At 56.2% G+C, this 21,975-nt stretch overlaps 1 protein-coding gene across 1 annotated transcript in view; it reads left to right on the forward strand.

Annotated features, from left to right (window-relative positions):
• Nucleotides 1-7,555: 7,555 nt before the first annotated feature.
• SEMA4B (semaphorin 4B) overlaps nt 7,556-21,975 on the forward strand; it is a 31,627-nt gene continuing 17,207 nt past the window's right edge. The window contains exons 1-3 of the mRNA XM_054577597.1: nt 7,556-7,603; nt 13,218-13,308; nt 18,250-18,429. Coding sequence (XP_054433572.1) covers nt 18,324-18,429 — 106 coding nt within the window. The 5' untranslated portion in view covers nt 7,556-7,603; nt 13,218-13,308; nt 18,250-18,323. The remainder of the gene's footprint in view (nt 7,604-13,217; nt 13,309-18,249; nt 18,430-21,975) is intronic.

Raw genomic sequence — 21,975 nt, forward strand, 5'->3', positions numbered from 1 at the left:
CCTGTGCTGGGCAGTGAACCAGAGATGTTGATGAGGCAGCATTCCCGGAGTGAAAACACTTCAGATTTCCAACTCACTTTCACATTCGGGTGCCTCCTTGCCACCTCACGCCGTTCTACCTGCACGACAGGTCGGACAAGATCAGAAGCTCCGTTTTATGGATGAGAAAACTGAGGCGCCCAGAGGCGTAAAGTGCTTGTCTAAAGCCCTGTGTGTCAGGAGTGCAGAGTCTCAGGAAGCCCCTCCCAGGACTCCAAGCCCGACATGGGAAGGCCTTAAAAGCGAAAACCCACATTTCCAACCCATGTTTCCCTTGGGTGACGTTGGTGACATACACGCATTGCATACACACAGTGCTGTGTTGGGGAGCAGGACCCTCACCTCGGAGGTTCTCTTCTGCTCCGAGTTTTCCTAGGGTTCCGTGATATGCGTACCCTTTACGTCTCACCCGGGCAAACACTGTCATCCTTGCTGTCTTCCATGGCTGAGCCATCTCAACGCCTTCCCTCTTCTGCTGCGGACCCCGGCAGTGCCTCTGCGTAGCCCCTGGCCCTGAGTACTTAGGACAACACAGAGCCACCCGTCCCTCTCAGGGTTACATGTGTTCAGCCTCAGGCGAGGCTCAGAGAGGGGCAGGGACTTGCCCACCAGGAAAGGGGCAAAGGCCGGTCCAGAACTCAACCGTTGAACCAACTGGTCCAACCCAGGCAGGGCGTCCTTCTCACCCTGCTCCTCTGTCCGCAAATTCACTCCCACCTGCGCGGAAGGTGGAGTTCTTCCCGGCGTAAATTGTTGAAATCATAACGCCACGTTTAAATGCCTTTATTAAACTCAATTAAGGGCTTATTAAGTCTTGCTATGCCCATTTATTTTTTTAAGACTTTATTTATTTATTTACCTATTTTTAGGGAGGGGAGAAGGGAGGGAGAATGAGAGGGAGAGAAACATCTGTGGGTTGCCTCTCCCGTGGCCCCAGCTGGGGACCTGGCCCCGCAACCCAGGCACATGCCCTGAGCAGGAATCAAACCAGCGACCTTTCAGTTTGCAGGCCAGTGTTCATCCCTCTGAGCCCTACCAGCCAGGGCTCCTATGACCTTCTGCTAGATCTGCAGCAGGGAGGGAGGAGACAACATGCCGGCTGCCCCCTGTGGTGGAACACCTGGCAGTCCCCGGCGGGAGGGCAGGAACCCCCATCAGTGCTCCCCGTGGGTGTGCAGGTGCACAGACAGACAGACTGGAGGGATGCGCTTCCAGACGCCAATAGTGGCACCTCTGGGTGATTTTTCTTCTCTTCTTTATGCATTTTGGTATTGTCTGATGTTTTTTTCCCCCACAACGAGCAAGCGTTTCCTTTATACTAAGAAAAAAAAAGCCGTTTTCAACTTGAAAAGCAATTGAAAAAAGCCCCTAAATTGAAATAAAGAAACGGGAAGAGTCCTTCATACCTGTTTCTCAGGATGCTAATGATTAACATCACAAGCCCTTCCCAAAGGTTTTGCCCTGTGCTGGGAGAACACCAGCTCGAGATGACTTGTTTACGGATGACTGTCCGTGAGTCAGAACTTATTCAGAGCTCGGGAGTTTTCTATGCCGTTAACCTGAGATGCCTGAACCCATTGGTTAGGGTCAGTCCAGCCCAACTTGCGTATGTACATGACTTCCTGCCCTGCCTGCTGTGCTGGGGCGGCCCCCCACTCCACGCGCACACACGCAGGCACTCCCCAACCCCTCGAGCGCAAATCCTGGGAAGGGCGCAAGCGGCTCGGCTTATTCATCTGTGCATCCTCTTGAGTGCTGAGCTGTAAACTCCCAGAGAAGAACCAAAAAAGAAAAAATCAATATCAGCACTTCCTTTCCCACAGATGTTGCAGCAGGCTAGCCATGGTGTAGAGTGTGTATTTTGTGAATAACCAGAAACAGTCTATGAGTCACTCCATAGTGGTCAGGTATAATACATTATGGTGTATCTGTGCAGATTGGAATACTATACAGCTGTTAAAAAGAATGGGGTAAGGCCCTGGCCGGGTAGCTCAGGTGGTTAAAGCATTCTCCCGATACCCCAGGGTTACAGGTTCAAACCCGGTCAGGGCTCATGCAAGAATAAATCAATAAATGGGACAAAAAATTGACGTTGCTCTCTCTTGCTCCCTCTCTCTCTGTCTTCCTCTTTAAAAATCACTAAATAAATTTTTTTTAAAATGGGGTAGATCTATGTAAAATGACCTAGGAAATGGTGGGTTTTAGGAAAAAGAGACGTTGCACAGCAATGAGTATATTATGCTCCCATTTGTGTGAATGTGAATCATGACTCTTCTTTTTAAAATTACAAATTTTAAGTATAATTTTTTTAATAAAGAACATGAGTACATAATGAAGACAAAGGTTATTTAAATGTATCTTCAGCTACTTTTTATTTCGCGTAAGTGCTTGAGGTAAATGTCTAACCTCTCACGGGGACAGGCTGGGCCTGTGACTGGGGTCTGGACACCTTGGTTTGTGCTGCGTGTGACCTTGGGCAAGCTGCCTGGGGCGGGAGGGTTGTGTCCCCATGTGTCACAGGTGGGTGCAGCTGCACAGAAAGGACCAACACTGTGCCCGAGAGGCCACAGTTCATGGCATCAGAGCTGCACTTTGAACCCAAGTGTACTGATTCCAAGTCCAACCTTCCCTCCTTCCTCTCTCTCTTTCTAACCCAAAGATGTGTTTTTATTGATTTGAGAGAGATGGGGAGAGTGAGAGAGAAACATTAATCGGTTTCCTGCCACACGTACCCCCACGGGGAATTGAACCCACAGCATTTGGGCCTACGGGGTGATGTTCCAACCAACTGAGCCACCTGCCAGGGCCCAGGGTCTTCTCCATGGCATCATGGCCACCCCTCTCTGATCCTCATCGCTACGAGGACAGTTCAGAACACAGTCCCTTTCCGCTGAACACAGTTAGTGTGCACAGGGAGCTACCCCTCCTCCATCATTCCTGGGGCACCGCAGGCCCAAACAGTCGTGCCCTGTTTCTGGCGTGCCAGCCTTCCCCAGGCCCCCAGACTTCAGGCTGGGCTTGGGAGAACTCAGGCCGCCCGGGGCCATCGGGAGGGGGAGGGGCGGGTGCTCTTTGCCGGGCATCTGGCCCGCTGCCTGCAGAACCAGGCGAGAACTGCCCACGAGGGCTGGCTGGGGAGCTGGCCGGGGGCCGGGAACTCGTCTTTCCCTTTAAACAGACACAGGCAGTCTGTTGAGATTCTGGAAACATCTGACCTTTGCAGAGCATCTCAAGAGTTGTCAGGGAGGGCCAGAGGGAGGTCCCTCGCTCTCTGTAAGCGCTTTAACCCTTTCCACAGAGCCCTGAGCAAGAAAACAAAAAACGAGATCCGTTTCCAAGGAACTAGAAAGATTTGTTGGGCCTGTTTTCCTGCGGGTTGTCTGGGGAGGTAGGTCACACCTGGGGGCGCAGAAGAGACTTTTTAAAAAAAAATTTATTGAGTTTTAGACAAAGTAAGGGAGAGAGAGAGAGAGAAACATTGATTTGTTGTTCTACTTCTTTATGCATTCATTGGTTGACTCTTGGATGTGCCCTGACCGGGGATTGAACCCGTGACTTTGGTGTATTGGGACAATGCTCTAACCAACTGAGTTATTTGGCCAGCCCAGACATCTGAGACCTCTGGAGTCATTTTCACAGTTCCTGGTCTCAGGGGAGGAGCCCTGGGCAACGGGAAAGAGGGCCCAAAGGGAGGACTGGAGCTGAGAGTGGAACAAAGCAGGCAGCTTTGATTGACTACTCGCGATGCATTCCTTCATTCATCCTACAACTGTCTATAGGGCACCCACTAAGTGCCAGGCACTGGGTCAGCCTCTGGCGATGCAACGGCCAGGTAAACCCAGATAGATAACAGCCCCTGCCTTTGTGGACACTCACTCCTGGAGGCGCAGACCAATCCGATCGGCGCAGGGGCCACTATGAACATGGGATGGGGGGGCGGGGAGGGTTGGGGGCTGGGAAGCGCCAGCAGTGCAGAGAGGGCCCGGGGTGGGCGGGCTTCTTGTAGGAACGCTGGGGGAGATGTTCAGGCAGGGATGTCAGGCTCTGCTGATGGAAGAGAGCGCCCAGCACCTGCATCTGGAAGTTTAGGAAAATGCAGAGCCTCGCCCTGGCCCTGGGGTCCGCTGGAGCGTGGCCCTGTACACCACAAGGTTTGGGTTTGACCCCCAGTTAGGGCACGCACGGGAGGCAACCGATGGACGTTTCTCTCTCACATTGATATTTCTTTCTCTCTCCCCTACCCTCCTCCTTCTCTCTCTCTCAAATCTATAAACATATCCTCTAGTGAGGATGAAAAAAAATGCAGAGCCTTTGTCCCCACCCAGGCCTGGAGTGTCCAAAGCTGTGAGTTAACAGCCCGCCATGCCGTCTGTGTGCGTACGGAAGCGCAGGGGCTGCGCTAGGTGTTGTTGAACTAGGCGCAGCTTGGAAGCGGAGGAGAACCCCCGGGAAAGATCCATAGGGTGGCCAGGAGCTTGCCGCAGGGTGTGGATGGAAGTCAAGGGATATTCGTGTGTGTATAGAAAGAAACTTTTTTTTTTTTTTTTTTTTTTTTTACCTGGGAGAGAATTGAGCATGCTTCAAAGCTTTTAGGAAGAAATCCGAGGAGAAGGAGGGGGTAGGAGACAAAGTACAATGGAGCAGTAGACGGAGGAGGTGCAGGTCCCACCCTCTGCTGCAAACTGGAACCTCCCCAGGAGATTTCGTCCACGTGACAGAACTACAGAGACAGAGAAGGCCTGAGCGGGGGGCGTGTGAGAACCATAGGGCGCCAATTCTGTATCTCAATTGCGGCGGTGGTTACCCAAGCCTATTCATGGGATTGAATAGTATACAACTACACAACCCACACACACACACAAATAAGGGCATAGAAAAACGGGTGAAACGGAATGATAAGGTCTGCAGTCTACTTGACAGTATTATTATACCCCTGCCAATTCCTTGGCATTGCCACTGAACTACAGTTCTATAATGTCACCATTTGGGGAAGCTGGGCAAAGTGTTCACGGGACACTGTGCTGTTTTATAACTTTCTGTGGGCTGGTAGTTGTTTCAAAATAAAAAGGTAAAGAAAAGCACATGGATACACTCATCCAATGCACCTTTTGCGGAATGCAGTGCAGCGGAACAAAAGCATGTATATTAAACACCTTGGAATGGCCGCCTGTGGGGGAGGAGAGCCGGAAAGGACAAAAGGGAATAAACAGCTCCATTCGTCAAGGGACCAGGCACAGACCCATGGTTACAGCGCTGTGAACTGACAGGGTAATTAAGTCTAGCCTCCCTGCACCTGAGGTCCACAGCCAGGGGAGGGGGTAGCGGGGAGGGGGATCAATAACATTACAGATAAGACCTTTTCTCAATACAGTAAAGCTTTTCCTTTTATTCAATAGGAGGCTAGAAGAAGGTTGGAGGAGGAGGAGAGGCAGGAAAAGGGTCAGGGAGAAGGGATGCAGGAGGGCGGAGGGAGAAGAAGGAAGAAAGCATGTTGGGGAGGGAAAGAGGGGGTAGAGGGTTATGGACAGTGGTCTTGGATCGGTCCGGAGGCGGAACGGGTCTTGCTTGCCTCAGCCCCTGTAGCTCCCATGCCCTGGATTCCAGGAGCTTCTCAGAGCAGCCTGTGCGTGAAAGGACAGGATGTGCTCTGTGTGGGAACTGGAAGTGCTGCATCTTAGCCTAGTCTCCTGCCTTCATTGTTTGCGAGGCAGAGCCAATGAAACGGTTGCACGATTGTTCCAGTCACTGCAGAAGTCGCAGGGAGGGACTTCAGCTCAGAAACGCAGAGTCTTGCAACAAACTGGAAGCTTCTGGAGAGGAAGGAAGAATACTGGGAACAAAAGGAAATAATTGAGGAAGTGCTTAGAGGCTTATTGATAAGGATGTTCCTCTGGGCGTTACTTACCAGAACGAACAATTAGCGACAAGTTAAGGACCTAAGAGTAGAGACTGGACTGAAAATGTATGATACATAGTATGCTAGAATACATCTGAAATGAAGGACTGTGAGAAGTTTTAATGTTACGGAGAAATGTCTAATATATTGCTGTTCTAGGGAAAGTTTACAATTATGCACAAAATAATTTCTTAAAATTTATTGATTGCTTTGAGAGAGAGAGAAACATCAATTTTTTGTTCCATTTATTGATGAATCATGCATGGGTTGATTCTTGTATGTGCCCTGACCTGGGATTGAACCTGCAACTTTGGCATATGAGGATGACGCTCTAACCAACTGAGCTACCAGCCCAGGGCCCTGAAATAATTTTCCTAAAAGATACGTAACTACATAGAAAGAGACAGGGGGATAGTCACTAAAATATTGACATCCTTAACCTGAAGATGTGGGTACTTTACATATAAATTTTATCTCAGAAAACAGTTTTAGACAATATTAACACTGGTGGTCTCCAGGTAGAGTGAAAGTATGGGCGATTTTGAAAAAAATTATTTTTCTCTTTTCCAACCTTTTTGTAGTAAAAATGTGTTCGCTTTGGCAGAGAGACAACATCGCCAATTGTTTCTTTTTCTGCGGGAGCACTGTCTGGGGTGTGTGGTCACCCCTCGCCCAGCCCTGGGCGATGCTGGCCTGGGGCCTCGGGTCTCTCCAGCCCCTGACCAGCCAGCTGGGGCCAGCTCAGCCGCATACACGCCCAGAACTCGTTGTTTCAGGAACCGCCCTGAGAGCTGAGAGCGGCTCTGGCCTTCCTGGAGATAGCAGAGCCAGCTCACAAGCCCCGGGGAGCGCCGAGCCAAGGTCACTTGATACGTGCTAGATATTTATAACCGTATCTCACCCCTCCCGCGAAGATCTCCTCGCTTCGTTTCACTGTGTTACCGCGTTTCACTGTGTTACCGCGTGCGCGCGGCCCACCCGGGCGGGCGGAGTCGCGGGTGGTTTCGTGCGGCGGCTCTGCGCCGCTTTCGCCCTCGCCCTCCTCCTCCTCCGTAAACAGGTCTGTCATTATAGAGCGCTGACCAGGTGCCAGGTGTGTGCCTACAGAATTGCGCTGCTCACCCTGTGCGGTCCCGGCTCTCCTGATGGCCACTTTGCAAATGGAGAACTGCAGGCTCAGAGAGGTTAAGGGACCCGCCCTAAGTAACACAACCAGACAGGTGGTAGGAGCTCTGGGGTTCCAACCTGGGCCCGTCGGAGTCCAGCTAGTGACACTGTCCCCTGGCCCTGCAGCTCCCGTGGACTACGGGGCCTGCCCAGCTGTGGTGGAGGCAGGCTCTGGCGGCGGGGGGGCGGGGGGCGCGGGGGAAGGGCGGATAGCAGCGCCCAGAGTGGCCTTCAACGCCCAGCGGGTGGTAGCTGGGGGGGCCTGCTGGGCGCCTCCCGGCAATTCCAGTAAACAAGGGCGAGGCGGGGCGGGGCTTAGCAGCAGACCCGCATTTCCGGGGACACTGCAGCCAACGGAGGGTGTTCGTGGCGAAACTCCAAATCCCCAGGGAAGGCGTTGGGTTGGCCTGGCAGCTGGGAGGAGCTGGGGACACTGCAAGAAGTGGGGGTGCGCTGCAGAGGTGACCCCGCCGGGGACGGTGGTCGCGCGCGCCAGCGCAGGTAGGCGCAGGGGACAAGGTGGGCGGGAGCTGAGCCTTGGGAGTGGGCGGACCAGGGTGAGGCGGCTGGGAATGCTACCGCCCCCACTTCCTGCCGGGCGGTCTCCAAGAGGACGCCACCTGCAAGTTCTGATGGGCACCGGTGCCTGCCACTCGGGGAGCCTGCTGCCTCCGCCGCGCGGGAGGCTGGGCCCTTGTTCCCCTGGCACCGGGCCTCTGCGCTCAGTCCTTTCAGCACGTCCTACATCCCCGATTCCCACACCTGAAACCGAAAGGCAGGAGCCCTGGCTCTGGAGGGAAATACTTCGCAATTTGGGAAAGTCCGGGGCCCTTTCTCAGAATCATCATGGGAATGACTCTTGAGTTAGGTGTTTTGTCTTGGTTGCTTCTCTTTGAGTGACAGGTGGATTTATGGGTGAGGAGAGAATGGAAGTTAGGGTCCTGAGAATGAGGGAGCTCTAGTGGCCTCCCTGGAGCAGGTGTGGTCTGGCAAAAGGACCCAGGTGCCCTGGGTCACCTGGGGAAGGTCATTAACCTCTAGTCACATTGCATCACCTGTAATGTATGTACCTTGACTTACAAATCATGGGATTCTTGTAAAGGTGGAATGCCCTAAGGACAGGGAAACGCACAATTTTTTTTAAGGTGTTTTTTCCTTCCCATGGATGCTGTAGGACTGGAAGACATGGGGAAAATCCATCTGGTCCTACCCCTCGTTTTCATGGCAGAAACTGGACCCAGAGGTTAAATGACTTCCCAAGATGACACAGGGAGATGGGACCGTCAGGATTTGAACCCCATCCCCTGACTCCCAGGCCAGGGATGTTTCCTCTGATGATGATTCTTAGTGAAACTCAGGAACATTGGTGATATGCCTCCTTGGAAGCTGGGGTTCAAGCTCTGGGAGGCTAGAGGACAGGGGATCTGAAGCCGGCAAGGGCAATAAAGGTGAGGGAAGGAGGCTGGAGCCTCGGGAAGAACCTCAGAAAAGGCCCCTAGCCGGGGTGCCGACCATGCTGTGCCCCTGGGGGCTTACTTTCCCCTCGTATCTAGGGGATGGCTCTAAATAACGCCCCCAGAGCCAAGCCTCCCTGGCTCTGCACGTATAGTCTCCTCTGAAGGCAAACCATCTGTAGAGGCTGCAGGAACAAGAAACCCTTCGGCGGCCCCAAAGCAGGGAAGTGGGACTTCCCTCATCACGCATCAGTGAGGTGTCTTTCCCTTTGTAAAGGGTCAGAGGAAGGTGGGTGAAGAGGTCCGGGGAAGGGACCCTGCAGTGAATCATTCGGCGATGATGGGAGCCGGCCAGCTCCGGCAGAAAACTCGTGTACTCACTTCGTAAACATTCGCTGGGGGCCTGGCTCTTGGCAGGCGCTGTGCGGGGGGCTGGGGATGAAAATCTGGTGGAGGCTGGCCCGGTGCCGGCGCCGGGAGCCTGTGGAGCCAGTGTGACTCTAGCCTGCGGAGCCTGGAGCAGGCCTGTGGCTGGGCCAGGGCGTCCCTGGCCCCCACCTGTGCTGGAGACAGGAGGGAGGGAGTGTGTCCCAAGGGAGGTGGTCAGGATGCGTTTTCTCTGGAGAAAGGAGCCTCAGGGATTCCTATGAAGCAGAAGCTCTGTGAAGGCAGCAAGTGCAGGAGAAATACTTGCGTGAATCAAAAAGGGAGGGAAGGAAGGGAAGAGGCAGGGAGGAACGTAACAGCAGCTGTGTTATCAGGAAGAGAGCGGCTATACCTGGAGCTACAGGCAGAGCATCTCTACGTGGGTTCTGGTCCCAGCCCTGACGTAGCACCTGTGTAAGCTGGACGAGTCCCTGAAGCTCTGTGGGCGCCAGCGTCTCACCTATGAAAGTGGGAATAGAATCATTCCTGTCTCACTCTGTCGTGAGAATCACATCAATGGTGGGATGTAGAAAGCTCAGCTCAGAGCCTCACATAATGTGCTCCATAAACGTCACCCTGTAAATGTCAACTGGGCTTTCGGTGGAAGAGTATGTCAAATAATTCATGTCAAGGTTCTAAAACTATTCCAAAAGGGGGAATATATATTTTTTTCCTGATAAAGGCTAATTTTGAAAGTGCCCTGTATCTGCAGAAACCCTTAAATAAATGGGTTTTTTCACTGTTTTTGGCGGGGGGCAGCGGGGTGCGGGACAGGGATGGTTTTTGAAATCAGGTGAAAGCTCTGATCCCTCTCACAGACCGGCATGTCATTCTTGGGGTTCCATTCACAGCTCCCTGAAGCCCAGCCTTGGGGTTCAGGGCTCCCTGCTCTGCCGGACTGCTCACAGGCTGCGATGAAGAAACTGAGGCAGCAGTCATGGGAGAAGGGTCTGGAAGGGGCAAGGTGGGAACGCTCCCTTTCAGGGGGTTGTGGGGTCCTTGTGGAAACCACTAGGTGGAGGGGCTGAAGATAAGCCTCTGTCTGCGTCTGGGTGGGCCAGGCCCCAAGTCCAGGCCCTCAGAGCCCTGTCCTCCGCTGGGGCCAAGCCGGGTCTGCTTAGTGCCTCACGGTGACCCCCAGCCCAGCGCTCACTTGCAGCGCAGAAGTCATGCCTCCAAGAGTCCTGAGCAGCCCTGGGCTCTGGTGGCTCGTCTGCGAGATCCTTGCCAAAGCCTGGCTTGGGGCCACCCTCACTCCAGCTTTCTGCAAGGGATGCCATTGCTTTAGGGCGGCAGGTGGGCACATCGCCACACGCAGTGGCAAAGCAGGTTGCTAGTGCGGCTTTTGGAGCGGCAGATCAATGGAACCTCTACCTGTGCCTCCCCCCACAACGCTGCCCGGTCACCTGTCTCAGCCCGCTGTGTGCGGGCAGTGTGGCAACGCAGAGCAAGGCTCTGTCTGGGGCCCGGCAGCGGTCAGGAGGCCTGAGGTGACTGGGAAGCTGCAGGGGTCAGAGAGCCGTTCCCCCAGGGGGGCGAGGAGCTGAGGGGAGAACCCTGGGACTCTGGAAAGGAAGGCAGAGGAAGGCCCTGCCTGGGGCCTTCTTTCCTCCTCGCGGCAATGGCCAGGGGCCTGGGGCTCAGAGAGGGGTTTAGGGAGGAAGAACTTGGTGGGAAAACGGGGACACAGATCCCTGATTTCTTGGGACCTTAGGACCGGAGGGGCCTCCGGTCTGATGAGCCATACTGGAAGCCCGAGCTCCCTCCTCGTCCCTTCCACTGTTCGCTCCCCACCCCCACCCAGCGAGAACATCCACCTCCCCACTGCGAGTGGCCGTCGTGGTTTCAGGGGAAAGGGCGTCACCACACAGTCGTGCCCCTTCAGGCTGGCAGGGTGCCAGGCGTCACCCAGGCCAGTTCCCCGGGCTCCCGCGGCCCCCAGGTGAGCGGGCTTGAGGGCACAGGCAGACAGCCGCCCCTGAGCTTGTGTGGGGAGCAGGGGAGTGACAGGAGCAGCTGCGTGTTCTGCCCTGCCAGGGCAAGGACAGGTTGAGCCCTGCTGGTTGCACCACAGCCCCCTGTGGCGGGTGATCCCCTCCCAGGGAGTGGCCGGCTCAGGCCCCGACAGGCCCACAGCAGGCGCACCCCAGGCCTGGGCCCGGGCCAGGCGGGCTGGTTCATTCTCCCAGCGAGAGTTGCAGCCTCAGCGCTTGGTTTGAGGGAGGCAGCTGAACCCGAGGGAGAGCCCAGAGGGGCCTCAGAGTTGGGAGTCTAAGTTACGGAGGCAGAGGCAACTCAGAGACGTGAGGGGAATCGGTCACAAACACGAGCACGGCTTTGTCCCCAGAGCACCTGCCATATGCCAGTCCCCGCATGTGCCCGCGTATCGGCTCCCCTGACCGCCGTGGAGTCTGTCCGTTTCCCTGTCACAGACAAGGAAGCTGCGGTCCAGACAGGTGGTGTGGCTTGCTCCCAAAGCGCAGGTGGGGCTGAGTTTCTCCTCCGGCACTTAGCAGTGCAGGAGGCACAAGGGACTGGTGGAGGGGACTGGGGTTTGGGGGACAGGGACGAGGCCGTTTGCACTTGTTGCCAGAGCTGGTGAGCGGCCGCGTGCGCGGCTTGAGGCCGTCCCGGTGCTGGCCTGCGAGTGCCCTCTGCAGTAGAGGGCACTGCCCTGAGGAAGCTCCCTGCCACCAGGCTCTGGAAGTCATTGGCTCATTTAAAAGCACACACAGGGCGTGCCAGCTGCTGTCGCTTCCTCAGCAACATGTACTGATGCTTCAGCTGAGCTGCTGCCCAGCCCTGGGGAGGAAACACCAGTGCGGTGCCTGGCCAGGGCGGGGCGAGGAGCTGCAGCTGCATGTTGGCATAGGAGGCTCAGGGCTCCAGGGGGACCGTGGCCGGGGGCCAAGGCCTGGGGAGCTGGGCCGGGGCCAGTGAACGTCTGCAAGGCCTGCCGGGCAGCCTGCCAGCCAGAACCCAGGAACAAGGAGGAGGAGGAGGAGGAGGAGGAGGAGGAGGAGGAGGAGGAGGAGGAGGAGGAAGAGGAGGAGGAGGACTGCTACCTCAGGAGGGGCGCCTGGGACCTTCGGGTTCAAGCTCCACTGGGCTTGGCAGGAAGCCCCTCCCCCACGGCCAGGAAACAAAGCAGAGACTCCCAGGGTAGAACTGTGGGTGCTGCAGAGCCAGGAGCCCCCAGTGGGAATGGGAACAGGCCGGCCTGGCCGGGGGCTGCCCGGCCAGGGCCTTCTGTGGCCAAGCATGTGGCCAGCCTGCATCTGGACAGAGGCTGAACTTATAGATGATTAGTGAGTATTGATCGCTGGCAAGGCTCACTACGGCCTGGACTGACCATCCCACTGCCAGGCCTTGCCCAGTGCCCGGGCCATTGCCTTTTCCTTTGTGCTGAGCTGGTCAGAGAGGCAGCGGATGCAGGTGCTCGTTGGCCTGCATTTAGAACTGTGCTCCCCTTTCATTTTCTCTTTCTCTAGTAGCCTTTCTTATGTCTCTTCCTTCTCTCCCTTTCCTATGGCTCTTCTCATTTTTATTCTTCTACCTGATCCCACAGGTGAGGTGTTTTTTTGTTTTTTTGTTTTTAACTGTTTGGCTTCTTGGTATTTTTTCCCCCCATGATAACAGGTAGAAGGTATAAACTTACACACAGGACAATGCACACATCTGAAGTGTATAGCTTGAAACATTTTAACATTTGTACACGCTTGGGAAACCAGCACCCAGACCAAGGTATAGAATGTTTTCTTGTCCGTCTCCTAGTCTGGCATCTCCCACCATAGACTAGTTCTCTTTGGCCTCTGTGTGTGTATTCCTAGGCACCTTGGATCCCTCATTCTTGCATTTTTGTCCGTGTGTGTGTGTGCGCGTGCGCGTGCCCGCCCGAGCCTGAGCGAGCGGCACGAGGGTGAGGGTGGGGAGGACGGCAAGGCCGGGGCGCGTGGAAGGCGGACGAGGGCTGGGCTGGACGATGCCTGCATCTCGTCGTCTGCGGGGCACGGAGGAAACGCAGAGTTTCTTTTTCTCCATCTCCTCTCATCTTCCCTTTCCCAGCCGCCCCCTTTGCTCTTTTTAAGTGCGGATGTTCTGGCCGAGAAAGACGTGCCCGTGTCCAAGAGCGGCAAAGGGGAACAGGAGACACGGCGTTGGCCTGGGAACCACTCTGTAACCCACAGGAAGTCAGCTCAAATGAGGGCTTTTTTTTTCTTTTTCATTCCTGTCAGCCATCCTCCTGTTTCGTCCAGCCCGGCGAGAACAAATTGGCACAGAAATGGACGACAGCGGAGCCCACGAGGGCTGAGGCTGCCATGCAGGGTACGTGGAGGGCACCCCTCCCGGCCAGCAGCTGGGTCCCTCATTCTCTCAGCCCCGCGGAGGTCCTACTGAAGCACCGAGCTTGGCAGTGGGGATTCCAGAGACGGAAGTCCTGCCGCTGTCCTTGGGGGGCTTGTCACCCACTTGGCATAAGACATACTTAAAGCATCTGAGCAGCCGTGAGCGGGATATAATTAACCACCAGCGAGGCCGCATCACCCTCTGCCTCTGCCCCTCAGGGGTGAGCAGAGCAGATACACACAGGGCAGAGCAGCATGGCTGTCCTTTTACGAGCTACCTGCTGTGGAGGTTCGGGCACTAGCCCTTGTCCTTCATCCGGCCCTGTGCTAGGTGACAGCTTGAAGCAGAAGATAGAGGAAGTGCTGCAGCCATTCCCTGATTTCAACAAGATCTCCTGCAACTTCATAGAGTCAATGGAGAACGCAGAGAAGTGGGGGCTGAATAGCGCAGCGGGGCGGACGCCTAGCTAGCTGCTCTCCCGGCAGAGGATGTTGATCACTTAAAAAATTTTTTTCACGTGCTGATTTGAGAGAGAGAGAAAGGAAATGGGGGCGGGGGGGCGTTAGAGAATGAGAATGAGAAGCACTGATTCGTTTTTCCACGCATCTGCGCGTTCCTTGGTTGATTCCCACGTGTGCCTTGACGCCCTGACGCGGGATCAAACACACAACCCTGGCCTGTGGGGACGCTGTTCTAACCAACTCAGCTACCTGGCCGGGGTGGATGTGGGTCACTTTTAAGCTTGATGTAAGTCTCTCTGTTTTTGACCCTGTTTCACCCAATTCCTCCCTCCCCCACCCCCAGATTTACAAAATACCCATAGGTTTTCTGTACTGACCGATCGTTAAAGCCTTGCCACAGACGCACTCACACTCCTTCTAATACACACACATGCACACGCGCGCACACGTTTTTGCTGAATCATTTGAAAGAGAGTTGCCGACATCATGACACTTCACCTCTGAAAGCCTCTGCAGGGCGTGCGAAAATTTGCCCAATTGCTCGGCAGCTTTTCTTCCCTGGGGTTCACGGAAGGTTCACATGTTGCATTTGATTATCAGCTCCTTCTATTAGTTTCTTAACCTTCAATAGTCCCCTGGCTTTTCTGCCTTTCATCAGAGGGAGCTTTCGGAGTGTGCAGGCCAGTTGTCTGGGGAACACTGGGGGCCTCCGGCTGTGTCCTCACTGTTCGATCTGGTTCCGCACCTTTGGCAAGGAAGCAGCAAGGGTTGACTGTGATGTGTATTTGTTACTGCGTCACATCAGGATGTAAGTGATGTAAGAAGTCCCATTACTAGTGATGCTCCTTTCAACTGCTGGTGACAGCCAGAGCCACCTCAGGGATGCGTTTTCTCTTTGGTAATTACCAAGTCGCCTGTGGGACAGACTTGGAGACCGTGTGCATGCGTGGTTCCCTGACCACCTTCCACCCACTGGTTTAGCGTCCAATGGTGGTTCTCGCTGGAATCTAGATTTTCCAAGCCTGTCACTTCTTCTGCATTTATCAGCTAGCATTCTTCTGTACCAGAAAGCTTCCTTTCTGTCGCTTCTCTGTTTCTCTGAATGTCACTGTGGATTGATGGGTTGTTTTTATTTCATGCGTTAGAATCTGCTCTTTCATTGTTGATGCTCAGCTTGCCCCAAGTTTAGTCACTGGGCTGGCCCTCTGTCCTTTTGCCGTGACCCCATTAGTCTTTAACCACTTCCTTGCATTCTGGCCCAAGGACACGTTCCAGGCTCGCCTTTTACTTTCATTTCCCCAGAGTCTCGGCACCTTTTATTGGAGAGTGATAGTTAAAACCGAGTGATAGGTGTGCTCACCCAGTATCTTATCCATGACTTGACTAAAGGCATTAAGAATGATTGTCAAGTTTACAGATAACTCAAAGCTGGGAGGGGAAGCAAAATGTATGTTGGTATCAACATTCAGAAGAAGATTGGTTCTGGTTCAGAATAAGAGGGAGTCTGAACCAGAACCAATAGATTTCAAAGAGGTCAGTAGGAAGTGCTGTACTTCAGTCGAAAATGATAATTGCATAATTTCAGGTTCCACGGAACTCTTTTTGTTTTAGAGATTTTTATTCACTTATTTTTAAAGAGGAGGAAAGGGAGGGAGAAAGAAAGGGAGAGAAACATTCATGCGAGAGAAATATCGATTGGCAGCCTCTCGCACATGCCCTGATCAGGACAGGATCCACCACCCAGGCATGTTCTCTGACTGGGATTTGAACTGGTGACCTTTCTCTTTGCAGAACGATGCCTAACCCACTGAGCCACACCAGTCAGGGCAATGGGGGAACTCTTCATTGAACCATAGCTGATACTAAAAAACAGCTCAGGCTGTTGGTTGACAGGAGCCAGTAGCATTCCATGATCCCTAGGTTGCGTCCGGCCATCGATTCTTCCCTTCAGCCAATACTTCTTGAGGGCCTACCGCACACCAGACGGTGTTCCAGGGCCCTGGGATGACTAAGGAGCAGAGAAGCAGAAATCCCGGCCCTCCTCTGTCAACATTTCGGGCACAGAGGAGCCGGTGGGGAGTTCAGACAATAAAACCCATGACGAATAAGCAAATCCAATATTGTTAGAAAGTGATGAATGCTTTAGGAAAAAAAAATCTCAGGGTAAGGGGAATACTGGGGGAGGTACGGATTCTTCAGGAAGGCTATCTCTGAGCAAATAGTTGGAGGAAGCAAGGGACCTGGCCTTGTGGCTATCAGGGAGGAAGGCCCCGGGAGGCGGGAGTAGCCAGGGCAAAGGTCCCAGCACAGCACTTGTGAGTAATCCCGGGGGAGGGTGCGCGGGAAGGGCAGCGGTCACCCATGAAGACTATGCGGGCCTTGCAGTCTCCTGCTGAGGTCTTTGGCTCTTCGGCTCTTCCACTAACGGAGCCCGGGAACCAATGGAGGCGCCTGGGCAGAGGAGCCCCGTGACCTGGCTGGCTCTGAGTCACATGGGCTGTGCACTTGCGTACAAATTTCAGGGCAGCAGGGAGACCTCGCCAGAACCACGAGGAAGAAGGTGATGGCGAGGGTAGTCAGCTTACGGATTTGCTAGTGGGTTGGATGTGGGGAGTGAGAGGAAAAGCAAGGAGTAGGGTTTTAACCCGAACTGCTTCCCGGTGGACTTGCGACTGAGTGAGATGCCGAAGAGGTTTATGCAGAAGGGAGAGGCCGGGAGCTCGGTTTGGGACAGGCTGGACGCCTGGCAGACCAGGCAGCTGGTGGAAATGTTGAGGCCATTTGGAGCTCAGGGCGGAGGTCCGGACTGCAGAGAGAAGCGTGGGCATCCTTGGCTGAAAACGGATCGGCAGTGCTGACGAAGGTGCCACCCAAGGCCTCGGCAAGGCGAGAGCCACGGTGCTTTGGTGCTGCCCCCATCCCACGTGCGGTTCTGTGTCCGGTGCTGGGAGCCCCTCTACGTTTTTCTGTTTCCCTTTTTTCTCGGGAGCCCCTTTAAAATGGGCGCTGCCAGCCTCGCCCTTGCCCACAGACAGGTGTCAGGATGGTGCAGGGGCACGAGTCCTGGAACTCAAGGAAGCTGGGCTGCCAGAGAGGAGCCGTGGGGCCGCAGGAGTGCGGTGCCCACCCTGGAGAGGTTGCCGCTGGCCCCAGGGGGAGGGGCGAGAGCCCAGGACAGAAGGCGTTGGCTGGGAGGAAGCTGGTTTTGGCTGGGGGTGAGGAGGACTTTCCCAGGACCGCGGCTCATTCCTGGAGCACCCGTTCCCTCTGCCATGGAAATGACCAGTGAGGTTCTGAAACTCCTTCAGCCCCGACCTGCAGGAAGAACGGCATTTTGCTGCGGTCCACTCTGCACTTAGAAAAAGTTGGGGCGCGTTTCCCATCACTTACGTCCCACTGTTTCCTTTTTGGGTTCTGCTAAGGGAGCCATGCAGTTGTTTTCAGGACCTACTAAGGGGTGCAGATTGCAGTTTGAAGCCCCTGGTGTCAGCAGGACCGAGCTCCATCCTTGGGGATGTGAGGGGTCCAGGGTTTAGGGGGTGGCTGGGTGGGCTGTGCCTCCTCTGAGTGGGGGCCTCTGGGCTGCCTCCGCCCTGCCCCGCCCCGCACCCCCCCCACCCCCCGCCTCCCGCCTTAGGGAGAACGGTGCTGTCTCCCGCCTGGCCACGCGCAGGCTGTGGAGAAGGTCTTGCCTCCCTGGCTGTATAGGAAATCCTATTATTCCACGTAAGCTAATCTTGCCCTGCTCCCCCCGCCCGAGGTTTGCCTTCCCTACACAGACTTCAAAGCGCAGACGCGCCGCAGGGCAGCGGACTAAGTGGTGGGCCTGCAGGGAACACAACCAGGACCCAAGGTGGGCTGCCCAGTGCAGACATTACACTCAGGAGCCACTCGCCCTGGCGTCCGCTGGAGCTTGGCAGAGCTCATGTGGTCACGGCCAAGTGGGTGCCTGGAGCATTAGCTGGGGAGGCGGGGATGAAGGGCCAGGACCCAGGCCAAACCCTCACCAGGAGGGGCACAGTGTAGAGCCCACAACGTTTCCCCAAACCTCCGGTGGCGGCAGCTCGCAGAGGGTCGCAGAGCGACCGGAAGGGGGCTAAGGAGGCGGTGGGAGGGTCTGAAGGTGGGGGCGGGGATCTAGCGCACGGCTTTCCTCTGCTCCCCGCGCCCCAGCCGCCTCAAGGGTCCCCCTGACTTGGTCTCCCGGGGCTCGTACCCATCTGGTCCCCCTCGTGCTTGCAGCGAGGAGGAAGGGGTAAAGAGAGGGCAGGGCAGGGATCTGGGAGAGGCTCGACGCTCGTGCTCGCCCACTTCCTTCTCCTTCGGCGCCGCCCTCCCCGCCAAGCCGCCAAGCTGCCGGCCAGCCTCTGCCGAGCTGGGTCGGCGGGACGGAGCTGCGTTGCGGGGGGCCGAGGGGGCGCGTTCGCGGCGGCCACGTGACCCATCCCCCAACCCCCAGGTCTGTGAGTGCAAGGGAGCCACCTGAGCCGGAGCCCGCAGGACGCCGTCGCTGTCCGAGCCCCGCGCTCCGCGATGGCCCCGGGGACCCAGTCGCTGCTGCTGTCGCTGCTGCTGCTGCTGCTGCTGCCGCCGCCGCCGGGCACTCGGGCGCTCGTCCCCCGGATCAGCCTGCCGCTGGGTGAGTGCGGAGCGACCCCGCGGGGGTGCAGGCCGGGGGAGGGGAGGCGGCCCCAAGGGCCTCGTGCGGAGGTCGCCGTGACAAAGGAGGCAGGGGGCAGTTGGAGGCGAGGGGCTCCCTGGGACCCCTCCTCCTTTCAAAGCGGGCACCGGGCGAGAGAGAGAGAGAGAGAGCGAGAGAGAGAGAGCGAGAGCGAGAGAGAGCGAACGAGAGCGAGCGAGAGAGAGCGAGCGCGCGGAGCCGCGGGCCCTTTTCTTCCATTCTTTTAATGCTGGAGGAAGGGGTCCTCGTCTGCTCTGTCGCCGCTTGTAGGGCACCCTGTCGGTGGTGGCGGCCCCCGCCTCACCGCCCCTCCCCAGAACCCCCGCCCCCACAAGATCTGCCTGCGCATCTGCTTGTCTTTGATGCTGACCAGAGCCAGGCTCGGTGCCGCCCCCCAGGGCAGCGCGGGTGGAGGGGCCGTGCTCGCCGCAGTGAAGCGCCGGGGTTTGGTGTGCCAGCAAGTCGCCAAAGGGCTCGGGAGCCGCGGCAGGACGGCGCCCCGTCCTCCACCCCAGTGGACACGCTGGGATCCCCCCAGAGCCTGGGAGCGACCAAACTAGGGCTGGGGACAGTCTGGGCGCTGAAATTCTGCGGCTCTGGAAGCCAGGATGGTCCTCGAGTGACCCAGGAGGACCATCCTCATGAGCCAGGTCTCCCGAGCTCATGTCTGTTTGTGTGGACCCCACAGACCTCTGCTCTCCCCTCTCCTTACTCCCCTTTCACCTGGTTGCTTTTCCAATTCCTCTTTGGAATCAGAGGGACCTGGAGTTTGAGCCCATTTCTGCTACTGGGCAAGTCCGTCCGTTCTCCCTGAGCCGCAGTTGGTTCCTCCTGAACATGGGCACAGTGACAGGTCCCAGGGATAGGCAGGACGGTCTTGGAGAGCTCATGGAACTAGGTGTGTTATGTGGGCCTGGTGGCCTTGGGTGCCCAGTGCATGTGGTTTCTCCAAGCCCTTTCATGTGCTGGTGGCCCCACTGTGTGAATCAGAAAAAGGACCTACAACGTAGAGGTTCCAGGCTGAAACTGTACCAGACTTCCTTCTCTTAGCAGAGGAAAGCCGTGCGCTAGATCCCCTCCCTGAAAAGCATTCTATTTTACAAAGGGAACGAGGAACCGAATCAGCACGTACATTAACTTTGTGGCCCTGAGTAACCCCATCTAAAACATGGCCCAATAGTGCTGAGAAGGTGTCCTGGCTCAAGTCCTACCCGAGCTACGAGGAACCATGTGACCTTGAGCAAGCTGCCTGTCCTCTCTGGGCCTTGATGTCCTCATCTGTAGAACAGAGGTGCTGGGAGGGCCTGCCTTGAGGTTGTGAGGAGTAAATCCAGTTTATGCTTGAAGAGTCCTTGGGATGGGGCTTGGTCCATAGAAACCACTCAGGAAGGGTTAGCTGTCACCCTTGCTGAGCACAGGCTTCAGGGCAGGGGTGACTTTGCCTGGGGAGCGGCGGTGCTGATGTGTAGCTTTGACCACAGTCCCTTGGGTGCTCCGGCTCGTAAGAGGGTAAACAGGTGTATCCAGACCCAGGCTGGCTGCTTTGCTATTTTTCTGGTGTGACCACCACTGCCCTTTGCCCTCAAACCCTCTCAGCTTTGACAGCAAGTGACATGAGGTGGGGAACAAATGCTCAGAGGAATTCCATGCATGGCCCCGGGAAAGCTGGGTTACCGCAAGGGGCACGTCACTTGTTGGAACTGGAGGGAACCGCTCTTTGGGTGACTAGATTGGGGAGCCGTGAGGAGGAACCGAGAGGACCTGCTTTCTGAGGGCGCCTAGAATACTTCATGTTTCCACCCACACAGCCCCAAGAGGTGGCCCACTTCCTCAAATTTGTGCCCACACGCCTGCCCCCGCCACACGCCACTTGATGCTATAGGCAGGGGTTCTGTGTTGTTCCAAAATTCACGTGTTGAAGCCCTCACCCCCAGAGGACTTGGGTTCCCCTGTGAGGACCCCCTGAGATGACACGTTTTGTGCACGACGGGGCGAGGGGAGGCGGGATACGCAGTCCATACTCGGCTCTCCCAGCTGTGGGGTCTTGGAGGAAAGAGATCCTCCACTGTTCCCTTTCTTGAGGCTGGGTCTGCCTGGAGGGGACCTCCTTCCCTAGTCCCACCGAAGCCCTGGTATATAGCTCAGCAGCACCTTGGCCGCTGGGCTTGTGCACTGAGCACCAGCCCACACTTTGCTGAGCTGCCCCCCCCCCCGCCCCCACCAGAGTGCCTGCCGCGCCTTCCCCAGCCCTGGATTCCCCCTGCCCTTTTGTCTACGTGCTTGCGCTTCTCCTGGGCTGGGTGCCCCCGAGGGGAATATCCCAGTGACTGAGCAGGCTCACCTTCCCTGCTTGGCCTGAGGCAGTTTCCTGCCTCCTCCCTGGGGGCTTGTTAGATGTTCCTGGCAGCTTGCCCATCCGGGCAGGCCCATGGTGACTATGGGGTGCTGGGCCCCGGGGCCCCTCCCTCACAGAACAGGGAGAGAGGCATGGAGCTAGAGCCCACACCCCCTTCCCTGCCGCCTGACCTCCCCTAGTGACTCCTTGCCTGAGCCCCTCAAGGGCCTGGGTGCCTACAGACAAACCCCTGGAAGGGGAGCATCCTTCCTGTCGAACCCTCATGACCATCCACTGGATTTCTGGGGCCACCAGGAGGGGGTGCCCCACTTGTGGCCAGGCTTGCGGAGAGCAAGCAGAGGGCTGAAGAGGAAGTGGCTTGGATCTGAAAGATGCTCTTCAAAGCCATGCGTGAGATTCAGGGTCTGTTGCATTGGAAGCCGGGTGACCTGGGGTTCCAGGCCCGAGGGGTCCGCCGTGGCGGGAGCAGGGGGTGCTGCGTGGCGACGGCCGCCCGGGGGGTTAAGGCAGTGAGCGGTGGCCGTGTGGGAAAAAACAAAAACCTGCTCCTCTGACTCCTGGAAGTGTTGTTGGGTCCCCTTATTTGGGCAATTAAAAGGAGTTCTTAGTTTCCCTCTGCCCCGAAGTGCCTGCCTGGGAAGCTCTGGACACAGTGTTTCCAAACCAGAGTGGAAATAAATCCGCAGGCCTGGACCCTGCAGCCAACAAAACCCCATTCAGCCGGGAGAACAGGGCCCAGGCCCGGATCAGCTGCTTGTCCCCTGACCCCAGGGCGGACACCCAGGGTCACGGCGGCTCTGAGAAGCCCCTGATACAGGCCGCCTTTTTTTTTTTTTTTTTAAATTCCTCATCCAAGAGTATGTTTATTGAATTTAGAGAGAGAGGAAATGAGAGACAGAGAGAGAAACATCGATGTGAGAGGGAGAGACATCAATCAGTTGCCTCCCGTGTGTGCCCCAACTGTTGATCAAACTCAAACCCAAACCCGCAACCTAGGTCTGTGCCCTGACTGGGAATCGAACCTGCAACCTCTCAGTGTACAGGACGACGCTCCAACCAACTGAGCCACCGGGCCAGGGCCAGGGCCAGTCCACTTTTGAAGCCTTGTCCTGGCTGGTCCCTGGTCTCCCTCCAGCATTTGTCTTCAG

This window comes from Pteronotus mesoamericanus, unplaced genomic scaffold (genome assembly GCF_021234165.1).
Source record: "Pteronotus mesoamericanus isolate MK-2021 breed Mesoamerican mustached bat unplaced genomic scaffold, CSHL_Meso_final contig_438, whole genome shotgun sequence".
Taxonomy (NCBI): Eukaryota; Metazoa; Chordata; class Mammalia; order Chiroptera; family Mormoopidae; genus Pteronotus; species Pteronotus mesoamericanus.